The sequence below is a fragment of the Uloborus diversus genome, chromosome 9 (assembly GCF_026930045.1).
Source record: "Uloborus diversus isolate 005 chromosome 9, Udiv.v.3.1, whole genome shotgun sequence".
Lineage (NCBI taxonomy): Eukaryota > Metazoa > Arthropoda > Arachnida > Araneae > Uloboridae > Uloborus > Uloborus diversus.
Genome location: NC_072739.1, coordinates 135,062,522 through 135,074,966, shown reverse-complemented (window position 1 = coordinate 135,074,966; position 12,445 = coordinate 135,062,522). Strand labels below are relative to the sequence as shown.

Genomic DNA, 12,445 nt, shown 5'->3' with positions numbered 1-12,445 from the left:
ATTAGTTTACATTTTACTGATGAAAAAACAACCGACTTCCCTTAATAACAAAGAAGACATACTGCAATCACACCTAATTAAACGAAATCAAAGAGACCTATTATGATCTAGATGAACTAAAGTAAGTAAAATACAGTAAAAATGTGTTTAGTTGAAGTAAAAAGAACTTATCTCTGCACAATGTGTATCACCATTTCAAAACTGGATGTATCTTATCAGTGTGATTATTTGTACCTATCCTAGAAATTGGCTTCAGCTTTTGAATTAATAAAACTTGTACATTAACAAAAACTCATTTTGCTTCATAAGTAAACATATTTTTACTTACTACTTGTGATGTATTCAACGTAGGGAAACAAACATGTTCAAATCAAACAGATATTACAATAGGCAGTTTAAATTCAAAATTCTCTAAGTATTACAGGGTGGCGACAGGAACTGTGAAAAAAAGTTCCCTGACTTTTCCCTGATTAAGTTCACCAAATTTCCCTGATTTACGTTACCATTGATAATGGTTTTCTTTCTTTGCTCTACTTGAAATCCATTGTATGTTTGTATTAAATGCAGTATTTTAAACATTTTAAGTTGTGTAAAGTTGTTGAACTAAAGATGTATTTTTTAATAAAATGGTTAAAAAAACAAGACAATTTTTTTTGGAAGGAAAGAAAAACCAACAAAACAGTATATTAAGTTTTTATACATGGAAAGATTATAGAAAATTTAAAAAAAAAAAAAACTTTACTTCCAGAAACCACTTAGCATAAGAAATTTAAGAAACTATTAAAACTACTCTTAAAAACATATGTGTATTTATGATAGAACTAAAAAGTAATTGAAATTATTTTGAACTAAGTTTTCAAACAGTATAATAATTGTTGCAAGAATAACAAGTAATAGTGAAAGAATAGAAGTAATGTAATTATTCTTATCTAACTAATTGACATATTTATGCAAAACAGATGAAACCATTCGACATTCATTCATAAGGAGCTTCATAAGGAGCTCTAATCAAGAATATAGGTTTTAATGAATGAATACAGCATTTTAACAATAAAAAAATAAAAATATTTACTTAAGTTCACAAGTTAACTCTATTTCAAATGATTTCAGTATGTAACGAAAAAAAAAATCTTAGATTGCTTTTGTAACAAACAACTTTGAATGCAAGGGGGGAAAAAAAGCAATTAGTTGAAATCAAAATATATAAAAGAATACAACTTGGTAATATAATTTAAAAATTACTTAAGTCTGAAGAAAAGAAAACCTTTATATTCTGCGGTGACAACAAATAGTATAACGGCCAAAAACAAAGTTTTTTCAATTGAAAGTTCTAATTTAGCAGTTAAATTAAAAACCCAAAGAATTAATAACTTTTAAGCTTTTATAGTAGTAATTCAAAAACCAAGGATTTCTTCTTGAAATCGTGATTACAGTACTTAATTACTTCGAGACAATGGAATATAAAGGCAACGGAGCTAAGGCATTAATGAAGGCTTCCTCTTTGCATGTATGGTTGTTTAGTTTACGTAGCATTGAAAGCGTAAAAGGAAATTTCAAGTTAGGTAAAATAAACAACCTAACAGACACAGAAGCAATCTTAATAAATTCATCCTGTGTTTAATAAGTAAGATTCAATACTTTGACGTTAAGGAAAAAAGATGCACAAATATGCGGCAGTGTATAATCGTACCTTATTAATTTTACTTTTTTTGAACAGATAATTGGGGAAAATGCGTAGGGAATTAGAGTATTTAATTTTGTAAAGCAAAAAAAAAAAAATTTTTTTTTTCTTCATAAAATCAATTTTTCCTGATTTTTTGTTATTTTTTCAAAATTCCCTGATATCTCCCTGATTTTTTCCCTGATTAATAAAGTTCCCTGAATTTTCCCTGATCTGTCGCCACCCTGTATTATTCAATTGTCGTTGTGAGAAAATTATTTGAAAATCTTTGATCCTCATCAGATTCATTCTCATCGGATGACTATCAAATCGTAATTTTCCTTTAAACATCATTCGTTTTATTCAAAACAAATGCATGTGGAACATATAAAGCATTTCTTAAACGGCAACATTTTTTATTAAGTTTGCTTTCTTTTCTAACTGTAGAGCTGAAAGTTGAAAAAAAAAATAGCACGGAATATATCCATTAAGCGAGCGATCACATGAATTCAACATCTAAACAAATATTGCATCACGATTTTAACCATCTCAAACCCAGGGAGCTTAAACCTAATTCTCTCATTGGTTGACATCAGTTAATCGCTCCAAGTACCTGCGATTGCAAATCTCGTCGATTGCGATTGTGTAGTGTTGCATTTGAATCCGGCCGTAAGCTAGTATCCGGCTCCTCGGTCGACCGGTAGGTAACCGTTACAAACTGCAGCGTTCTATCATCTATCGGTTACCTCACCGGTTATCATTTTAAGCTGTTGATTGGTGGATTGTAGCACGCGATCATTAGCTGTCACGTGATTAACTAAACGGCGCTACCGGTGAGGTTCGTCGAACGCAACCATGGGATGTCAGTCGTATCGGGGATTAGTGTTAACTGCAACTGCTCAAGAAACACATTGCACGCATAGACGCATGGTAAACAATTCGCAGCAACGTTATTTAATAAATATAAATAACAATCTTGAAATGAAAGTTAGTAATTAAAAAATGGCTGTAAACACGCTGGATCAGGATGAGAAAGAGCCTTGTGAGTTAAAAGTTAAACTAAAAGTTGGTGCCAGCATTATTAACTCAAAATCCTTGTTTACTCACGATTCAGCGTAAGCATTACAATTTTTTTGAAGAAAAGTGTCAGTCTCAAAACTGAATGTTATATTTTGATTTACATTTATCCTGAACACGTTTTGACTGTTTTTGGGTCTTTCTTCCTCTTAGACTGGATTTTTTGAAATGTTTTGTTGATTGTTTTTTTTTTCTGTTTTCCCCATTTTCTTAACAATACTTTTCAAAATGCAATCTTATTAACAGCTAAAAGAATACTTGCAATTTTGTTTATTCACTGATGTGAGGTTGTCCACAATTGATGTCACGCTTTAAGGAGAGAGGAGGGCTTCCTAACATTGATGAGCAGGCGCACAGTGGAGTATTTGACTGAAAATCATTGCCAAAATTAAAAATTTACCCGATTTTTATGAAAATTTATTCCATGATAGTTGTCTAACTGGTGCATCGATCGGCACCTGTTTTGGTAACTTGAGTCACATACAATTGCTCATAGCCTCGGTGAAAGATGAGATTTCTATAAGAATTTTCGCTTTTTTGTTACGTTTCAGCTTAATTATTACGTTTCAATGTAGTTTTTTTTGTGACTTTCTAAATGAATGGAATTGAACCAAACCAATATTACGGTATAAAGAAATGTCAGGGCTTAGTGCTAATTATAAATCAAAGTAAATATTTTTATTTTCTTTCCGTGAAAAAAATAATAAAGAAAACTTGATACGTGAGATTTTTAATGGCTTTCACCTTAATTTATAACTAGAGAAATCTTTTTAAATGGGTGTCGGACTTGGTCGGGCTGTTTTGAAAGTTGCATTGTATTTGGCAAAGTCTAGTGCTAATTTCAGCAAAAAAATCTTCCGCCTACAACTGCCCTTCTTTTAAATAATTTTTTTTAAAAAAAGTGCATAATCCGATCTTTTTATGACAAGTCATGATTTCAAACTGAAATTACCTACAAAGATTTAATAAATTTGTAAAAAAGTTATCATAAATACTACTGAATGAAAAGATCGACATATCTGAGCGCACAAACAACAATAAAATTTCAGACACGACTTTCAAGGTTACGAGAAACCGCTTCATCAATGTGTAAAGATGTAAGTTGTGGAAAGAGAATCATCCAATTAATTTCGAAACGCTTACCTTTAGGCATCGCTAAAGAGATTCATTGCACCCCTAAAACATGTGTTTGCATTCAGTTATGTTAATTTTCTCATGTACGGTACATTAATGAGTTAATAAATTAAATTATTTTGTGATCTCGCTAAGAAAATTTGCTCTTCCTTAAAATTGAGATAGATTTTAGATAAAATAAATAAATATTTATGGTGAATTCCATTGTAATGGACGTTACATTCACACACAAAATCAATTATAAAAAGATTATGAGATGCATATAAATGCTTCCAAATAGGAGCAAGTTATTTTTTCTTGATAAAATCAAGACTGAAGATTACTTTGACCAAGTTTCAAAATTTATTTTTGTATTTAAGCTGCAAAAAATAAATAATATTTAACTGTAACGGACGTTACATAAAGTGGAACATCATTTGTGCTATGGCATGATCAGATTAAAAAGTCTGTGAATCTATTATGTAAATTTGTTCAAATCTTTTTGATTTAACATCACAAAACATGCCTCTAATTTATCAGAACCTTGGTATTAAAATTCAGTTATTCTCTTTTGTGATAAAAATTTTTAAAATCTCTGTAACGGACGTTACGGGCTGTAACGGATGTTACACTGTATGACATGGACAAGTTGTATGCATGTACTGAATGATAAATTAATAGTTGAAAGGTGATATCTTAACTTCTTATAGACCATATAATAAAATCACACAGTCATAGTCAATCATTTCATACAATAATTGTAAAAAGTTAAACCTATAACCTAATTATGATATTAAAAAAAATACCTTCGACAAACATTTTTGCCCACAATGTTTTTGTGACATTTACTTCACTAAAAAGAATGTTAACATTTCATGAATTCAAAAACATATTTGCATTTTATTCACATTAAATGAAAATAACTCTTGAGCTGAAACTAGCTTCACTGGAGCGCTGATTTTTCCGGAAAACTTGATTTACCTTGTACCATTCTGCATCTGTTTTTTTTCTGCTCTTTTCAGACCAGTGTAGAAAAGTTACCGGTTTGTACCCTCAATTATTTCTTGGACTTGGTCAGGATATATCTCACCATTCAAAACAACTGTTATTATAATTCTTATAATATAAATGTTTCCGCTGATTAGCAGACAGTGGCGGATTTAGCCGGATCATTTGGGGGAGCAGCATTCTCAAATTAGCTCAATTCTCATTGGTGTCAATCCTCCTAAGAGAGCCCAAACCAAAAATAGATTAATACCCTCCCCCCCAAAAAAATCAATGGCACAATCTGAACCATTGATCTACCCCCTATGCATGGCCCGAGTTACTACATCCGGTCAGAAGTTGAGTTGAACGAGCCTCTAAATTGATATCATGAAAAATGTCTGAACATTTTAAAAATAAAGATAAATTTTTCTGTTTCAAGGGAAAGGAAATAATTCTGCCCTGACTAGGAGTTAAATTTATTTAAAGTAAAACACATCTGATAAGAATCACTATTTGTTTTTTTAGTTTTCGTCATTTTTTTAAACATATTTTTTTCCTTTCCGAAAAAAATTCCAAAGTTCATAAGGTTTGGAGGGGAGGGCGACAATGACCCCATCTTAATCTGTCCCTGCTGGTCAGTAGTTTTGAGTTTCTCCATCTTTGAAGGGACGGAACAATCTCCTAACCTTCAAACTTGAGTCAATGTGATTAGATTCATGGATGGCACTAAGTTTCACTACAATTCAAGCTTTGTCACCAGAGTTTTTAAGCATTGACTACCAACATTACAAAAAAATAGTCTAAAATTGGGTCGGAATTTCAATGTAAAAACATTTCCAAGGAGAGAGAATTTTAAACGTTGTCCTTTTCCTACCTCAAAGATGGTCCCTACAATTGCGTTTTTAGAGCTTCAATTCTAAAGATGTGATTGGGGAGAGCTCTCACACCTCCCTTTCCATAGCATCATATTTAAAATTGTCTAAAATCTTGTTTTTACTGTTTCAATATCAAGAAGTGCTTGAGGAAGAGATCACGAATTTGTCTCCTTGACACTACCAAATATGGCCAACTATCATGATTTAAAAGACTTCAGTTTAAAAAAAATTCCGGATAAGAGCCTCCGAAATTCTCTCCCCCTGCCAAAGATCATCGCAAGCTGTTTTCAGCAATAAAATTTTTCAAAATTTAGCTAAGGCTTAGAGCCCCTTAGTACCCTATTTATGAAAGAAAATTAAACCGCTTAATCAAATATTGAGTATGTCACTATTTATCTTCAAACTGTATTTACAATTTTAATCTTTCTAATGACCTTTCTCTCTGCTTATTTCATCACATTTGATACGAAAACTGGTAAAAAGAGATGCCATCTTGATATTGCATATTTTCTTACAAGGAAAAAAAGTACCATTGAGGATCTAAATTGATTGTTAGAAATAGTTCGAGTCCACAAATGAATCAATCGGTGAACAATTTGAGTAGAACCAAAATACTGGTAAAAATTCTTTTTTTTTTCATTCTTTTTACTTGAAACACTTCTAATTACAACCCCTTTAATCAGGATTTAAAAAATTAGGCGTACCTCAAATCTTATATATATATATATTTCGTTTTATGTTAATTTGTCATTAGCCATTCGCTCCCCAAAAATGCTTGTCTATACCCCCCCCCCCTCCCCCCACTGGCATGTGCCTTTTTCAGGACCCAGTCCAACCCTGGCTACATGTTGGCAACCATTATGAATTGTCTGATGTGTTGAATACATTTTTATAATTGCATTTAAAAATGTGTAACGGATGTTACATTCAAGTTGTAACGTCCGTTACAAACTTATGTAACATCTGTTACATGCCTGTTTCTGCATGGTTTTTATTATAATCATATAAATTTTGGGAATTATAGTTTCCTCAACCTAAAAATGAAGAAAATAATTAAAAACAAAACTTTTTAAAAAATGTTTCACAATGTGAGGAGAATTTATTTACCTTTATGTAACGGACGTTACATATAATACATGATGTTGTAATTATGCCCCTAATTAGACTATTTATGTTCGAAACAAGCCCAAACATGGTTTTATTTTACTTTTATAGTTTTTATATCAATATTAAATTTACTCCATTTAAATTGAGAATCATAATTTGCATTACTAATAAGGTACAAAAATGATCATTTTACTTGCTAAAAAAAACAAAAAATAGACATTTTACCATCTCTTCCTCCACTAAATAAACATAATATGAGAAAAAAGCAACACTGGATTCTTGTTCTAGGGGTTATAAGCTTTCCAATGATATATAACTCTTAGGGATTTGTTTAAATTGATTTTCTGACCTCTTGGTTTCATGTTAGCTGGAATTCACCTTATATTTTTTCAGATCATTGCTGCAAATAATGTGCCAGGGGAGGGGGGTCTTTTCTTCCTTATACGTAGCAAAAGGGGGAACCTCCCCCCCCCCCCCGAACTTGCTAGCGTTAGGAGACAATTGTAATTGTCTCCTAACGTTCCCACGCTAGCGAGCTATCCATATTTAAGACATTTTACCTACTCATTGCGAAATTGAAGTTATATAAAATTTTAGTTCCAAGTTTTTGTTCGTACAATTTTTAGCGGGACACATCACGCGATGTAAAACTAAGGATCGACCCAAGGTACGAGTACAATATATACAAACAAAGAGCTTTTGAATATCCATTTTTGAGTGTTTTTACAGTTATAACATCCTAGTTCATTTATTTATTTATTTATTTTTTCAATAGAAAAAAGGTTCTTTGTAACCCCAAAACCCTTGACTTTAATTCTTTTTGTGCATGATTATTAACTCAGGGTTTTAATGATTGAAACCAAACGAAAAAAATGAAATTGATTATTTTTTTGGTTTCAAATCAGTGTTTTGTACAGAATACTAGGATTTTTTAACCGCTTTTTGCTTTTTTTCCCCCTCGAACAGTGCACTTAATTACATATCTTCTCAAAGGGAAACAGCCATTCGCATTGAACATGTTTACTTATCACTTGTCTAAGCATTATTGGCAAAGAGCCAACCGTGGCATCTATTTCAGATTGAGTGAAAATTATTGAAAATTTTTATTTCAACTCATTGAAAAAAATTCATTATAAATCAGTGAAAAAACATAACTTCACGGTTTTCGCTATAAATGAAGGTAAGGTATTTATATTATTTCCTTAAAAAGTTTCAGAGCCATAACATTATTAGAATATTGGATGCAAGAATTTTAGTTTACATTGATTGAATAATTGAAAAAAGTCGAAAAAGTGACCTCCCTTTGTAAATTCTTAGAAATTCGGTTAATTACGTTAGAACTTTAAACAAACCATAATCTTGAAGAAAATTATTTTTCCTCTCTAGTGATGCGTTGGGTTTTTTCTACGTTTACTTGGATCGTTTTTACGGTCGTAAACATGCAAAAGTCTAAACTGTGGATAAAATATTAAATATTTCATTTTCTAATTCAAATTTAAAAAATTGAGTTCCAAATTGTAACATCAGACCTTTCAGACAACTTGTATACCAAGTTTCGTGTCTATAAGTGGGATAGCTTCGCCGTACAGCGCACAAACGCACACAAGGGTGTCGTCTTCAGAAGAGTGAAAATTTCAAACTTGTTTTGGCCAGGATTTTCAGTCAAATACTGCACTGTGAGGCGGTAAGATGAAGTGTAACACTGACAGGGGGTGGGGGGTGGGGGGTCAAATTTGAGGAAAATTGATGTCATATTAACAGCCCTTTTGCCAATTTTACTTTTTAGAGTAAGGATTTCTTGATTTTTACTTTTAAAATTATTGGCTTTGTTATTATATAATTAGGGGAAGGTCTAGATAATTTTTTTTTTAGAAATTTTTATTTTGAAACCAATTTTCACCAAACTTAGCTGAACATGCAATTTAGACACTTTTTCTTCAATAAAAATTAATTTTACTCCATTATTTCATCAAATCAAATTTTCATAAAAAAAATTAAAAAGTCATAACAATGTCCTAACCTGCCCCACTAGGTGGGCACTTTGAAACACCACCAAATGAATAATTGTCATCTTAAATAATTGAAATCTTATTACTTAGAACATTTTCTGCTGCTGTTTTAAGAGTAGACACATCAACAGCAGGGAGCTTCCTATTTCCTTTTCTAGATCTCACTATTTTTGTTATTTTAATATTTTAAAACTTTCCCGAAAATGAAAAATCCATTTTATACAATAGTAGCCGTTTTCTCAATTTTAGTTCATTTAAACTCATCAGATTTATTAAGTACAGTGAAATAGGTTTTTTCTGAACTGTACACTGGTGGAACAATGTGAGAAAGTGTCCCAACCTGCCCCACTTAGATTGTTATTATATATCAACTTTTTAAAAGTTAGACTTAGCAGCACATACATTTTTTAACCTTTAAATTATTATGAAAGGATTTATTTTAATTCTCACATTCTCTGATTGAAATTATTTTATTTCCTACTGAATAATTTTATTAATGAAACCACCTACCTATTAATGTAATGTAACTCCGAACCTTATAAAACAAAGAAAATTAGATCAGTCTTTAACTGAGAGGTAGTGAGAAATTCCAAAGTTGACTGAAGAGTATATCTTGCTCAAATTGATGATGTCGTAAGAGAACTAATTTCTGTTTACAAAATTAAAGTATTAAGGTATTTAAACATAAAAAGTTTTTTACTCTAAGTTATTAACCAAAAAAAAAAAGTAATTTTTTAAAATGTTAAATTTTGAGTTTGGTACTTATGCATTTTTGGCATGGTGACTTGTTTACTTTCTACTACCTTGGCAAATATAGAAAAATAACACTTACTATACATACTTGTGTCAAGAAATTTAGTGCAAAAAATGAGGTTAAAAGGTGGGGAATTGACTTATATGTGGGGCAGAATTTCTGAAAATGTGAAGTGAATATTTTCCCAATTTTAGTTCAAATGCTAAAGAAGTAAATATTTACATTTTACATGATCTGGCTGAGAAATAAAGACTTAAAAATTTTCTTGATAGTTGCGAATCAATGCTAATTTTTAATTATGTATTGTGACTATAGCAAAAAATTTCATTGATATTAATTGGCAGTAAAAGCAACAAGAAACAAAAATTGTAACAGCAAAACCAAGCCTTTTAGGAAAATCTCTATCGCGAAAGTGAACCATTTTTGTGCAAAAGAATTAAAATCAGACTTTTTGACTAAGAATGCAAGTTACATTTCATTTTCCTCCTCTTTATAATATTTATGTTCAAAAAAAGCGTATTGGCTCGACTTAGTCGCCAGTCTTCGATTTCTTCCTGATTTTCCTCCTTAAACAAGAGGAGCCAACTAAACTTGATTTTCCCGAACTCTGAGAAATAATTTGTCTGGTGCCTAAAATATTTCATAGCTCATAAGATTTTAAATTTTTGTTTGTATCTAGTTATCATCATGATTGCTCTATTTTACATTTTAATGCACACCTATGACTTAATATATTTGACTAACTATTTTATTACTAGAAAATTGCCTGTCAGGGTATGACAGGTGAAAATTGCTTCTCTTCTTCTATATTTTCCCGAAGCAATTGCCTGCTTGGTGATATTTTGATAATTGAAATTTTAACCCTGATTTCAGTGGATGAACCCTAAACTTCAGTAGATAGTGTTCATAGTTGACTGCTTTTTCGTTTTTTCATCCCCCTGAAATGACACAGTCTTTCCTTAGTAAAACAGTTAAGTTACCTGATGGAGTTCAGTCCTGTCACAATAAAGCCTTTCCCTGCATGTCAAACAATGCCGAAACACATTATCAAATTATCATGACGTGGTGCAAGTTTCATTGTTGAAACAGGCGCGTTACTCGATCATCAGCTATTATATGTATGAGGCTGTTAATCGAATATTTAAAGTTTGTTTCTTAATCCTCATTTTACACGGATTTGATTACACCCCATTTAAGATTCAACACCTTTATTTTGTTTTATGCGGATGAGTTTTGATTTTACATGGAGGTGGCATTACAAACATAAATTTTTTTCTTCTTTTGAGATCCAAAGTCTTGAGATTGCAGATAACATGCATATCGAACCCACCACTTCTGCATTATTAGAATTATATACTTCCCAGCTGCGCTTCCGAGGCTCCTTTTACTTTTACTTGGACTTTTTATGCTATTTGATTACTTGTTTTTAGCTGCAGGGACCGCGTTAAGCATTTGCCAATATGCCAAATGCGATAAAATCATAAATTCGGAGAAAAAAAATTCGAATTTGGCGAATTTATTGGCGAACAGAAAATTCTCTAAAATATACACAGAAGAAAAAAAAACTCCCTTCAGGTGTCAATCTAGATAAAAATTAGGTCTGTTCACAAAATTCGGACCCCTAAAAACAGACCCTTCACAAAATTTCAATCCCTAAAAACAAACCTTTCACAAAACTCCCAGATTAGCAATCACTGAAAGTTGTTTTATCCGCCAAGCAGAATGAGGTGCGTACATGGTCGTTAGCATCGGATCGGAACGTTACTGTCCATCGGATCGGTGGAAGGATGACGTTTGCCTCTCGCTGATTGGTTATCGAGTGCGCAGCGTGGCTACGGAGTAGAAATTGTTGGCGAATGCCTTGTAGAATGGCGTGTTTGTTTCATTATGTTTGATGTCTGAAACATAGGAGTAAGATAGAAATGCAGTCTTTACTTTATTAAAAGCTTTTATTTCTACTCTCAAATTTATTAAAGAATGATAAATATCACTTTAAGTTGTTTTTCCTTTGAAAAATTACGTATGATTTGTGGAAAAACTGTACTTAATTTGCATTTATTTTCTCACAAAATTCGTAAAAACGGGACAAAAATTCCTGGATATACCCATGTCCTTATCCTCAAAAAATTGTCAAAAATTAAGTTATACTTCACTCTCTGATTAAATATTTCTGCAGACAAAAATACATTAAAATGAGTAAAACTTAGTCTTTGACTAAAACTTTTGAAATTTGGCTAACCCTTTAAAAATTTGGCTAATTTACTTGCGAACAATTCGAAATCCTTAGCACGAGCTAGTTTTACGTTTAATAGCTTAATTTAATTTGGCTTATTCTTCATTTTAGTGGAACTCTCGTTTCAAGGCTTGTTTTGTTTAAAAATTCTTTCCCCCAGAAACAATCTTATTATTTTCAGGAAATGGCCATAAAAGCACCTATTTTTTTAATTTAAGAACATTTTATAAATAATGCTGTTTGTTATACATATTCATTTTTAATTACTCCCTAGCCTGGAAATATCATAAGCAAGAATCGTAAGAAGAGAGAGGGAAGGAAGTAGAAACAAAATAATGTATGATATCGTCATATAAGTAGTTGATATGTTTCTTTGACCAAATATTATAACAATAAATGAACTGAAAAATACTTGCCAAGCTTAAAAATGTCCTGCCATAACAACCTATAATGGCAAAATATCTTGATTTTTTTTGTTTTCAATTAAGAATTTAAAATTTTTTTCTCATTATTATTTTGATACCAAAATTTTTTTCCAGTTCACTCATAATAGTATGCTGCACGACTTTAGAACTGGGCTTTGCCAGACTTACCACCCCTTCACATTTTACTAAAATGAGTAAATATCCA

The 12,445-nt window shown here is 31.5% G+C and overlaps 1 protein-coding gene across 1 annotated transcript in view; it reads left to right on the top strand.

The window, feature by feature from the left end:
* The first annotated feature begins 2,580 nt into the window (after positions 1-2,580).
* LOC129229637 (WD repeat-containing protein 75-like) overlaps positions 2,581-12,445 on the top strand; it is a 91,084-nt gene continuing 81,219 nt past the window's right edge. Inside the window, exon 1 of the mRNA XM_054863991.1 lies at positions 2,581-2,775. Within this exon, the coding sequence (XP_054719966.1) occupies positions 2,663-2,775 (113 nt within the window). The 5' untranslated portion in view covers positions 2,581-2,662. The remainder of the gene's footprint in view (positions 2,776-12,445) is intronic.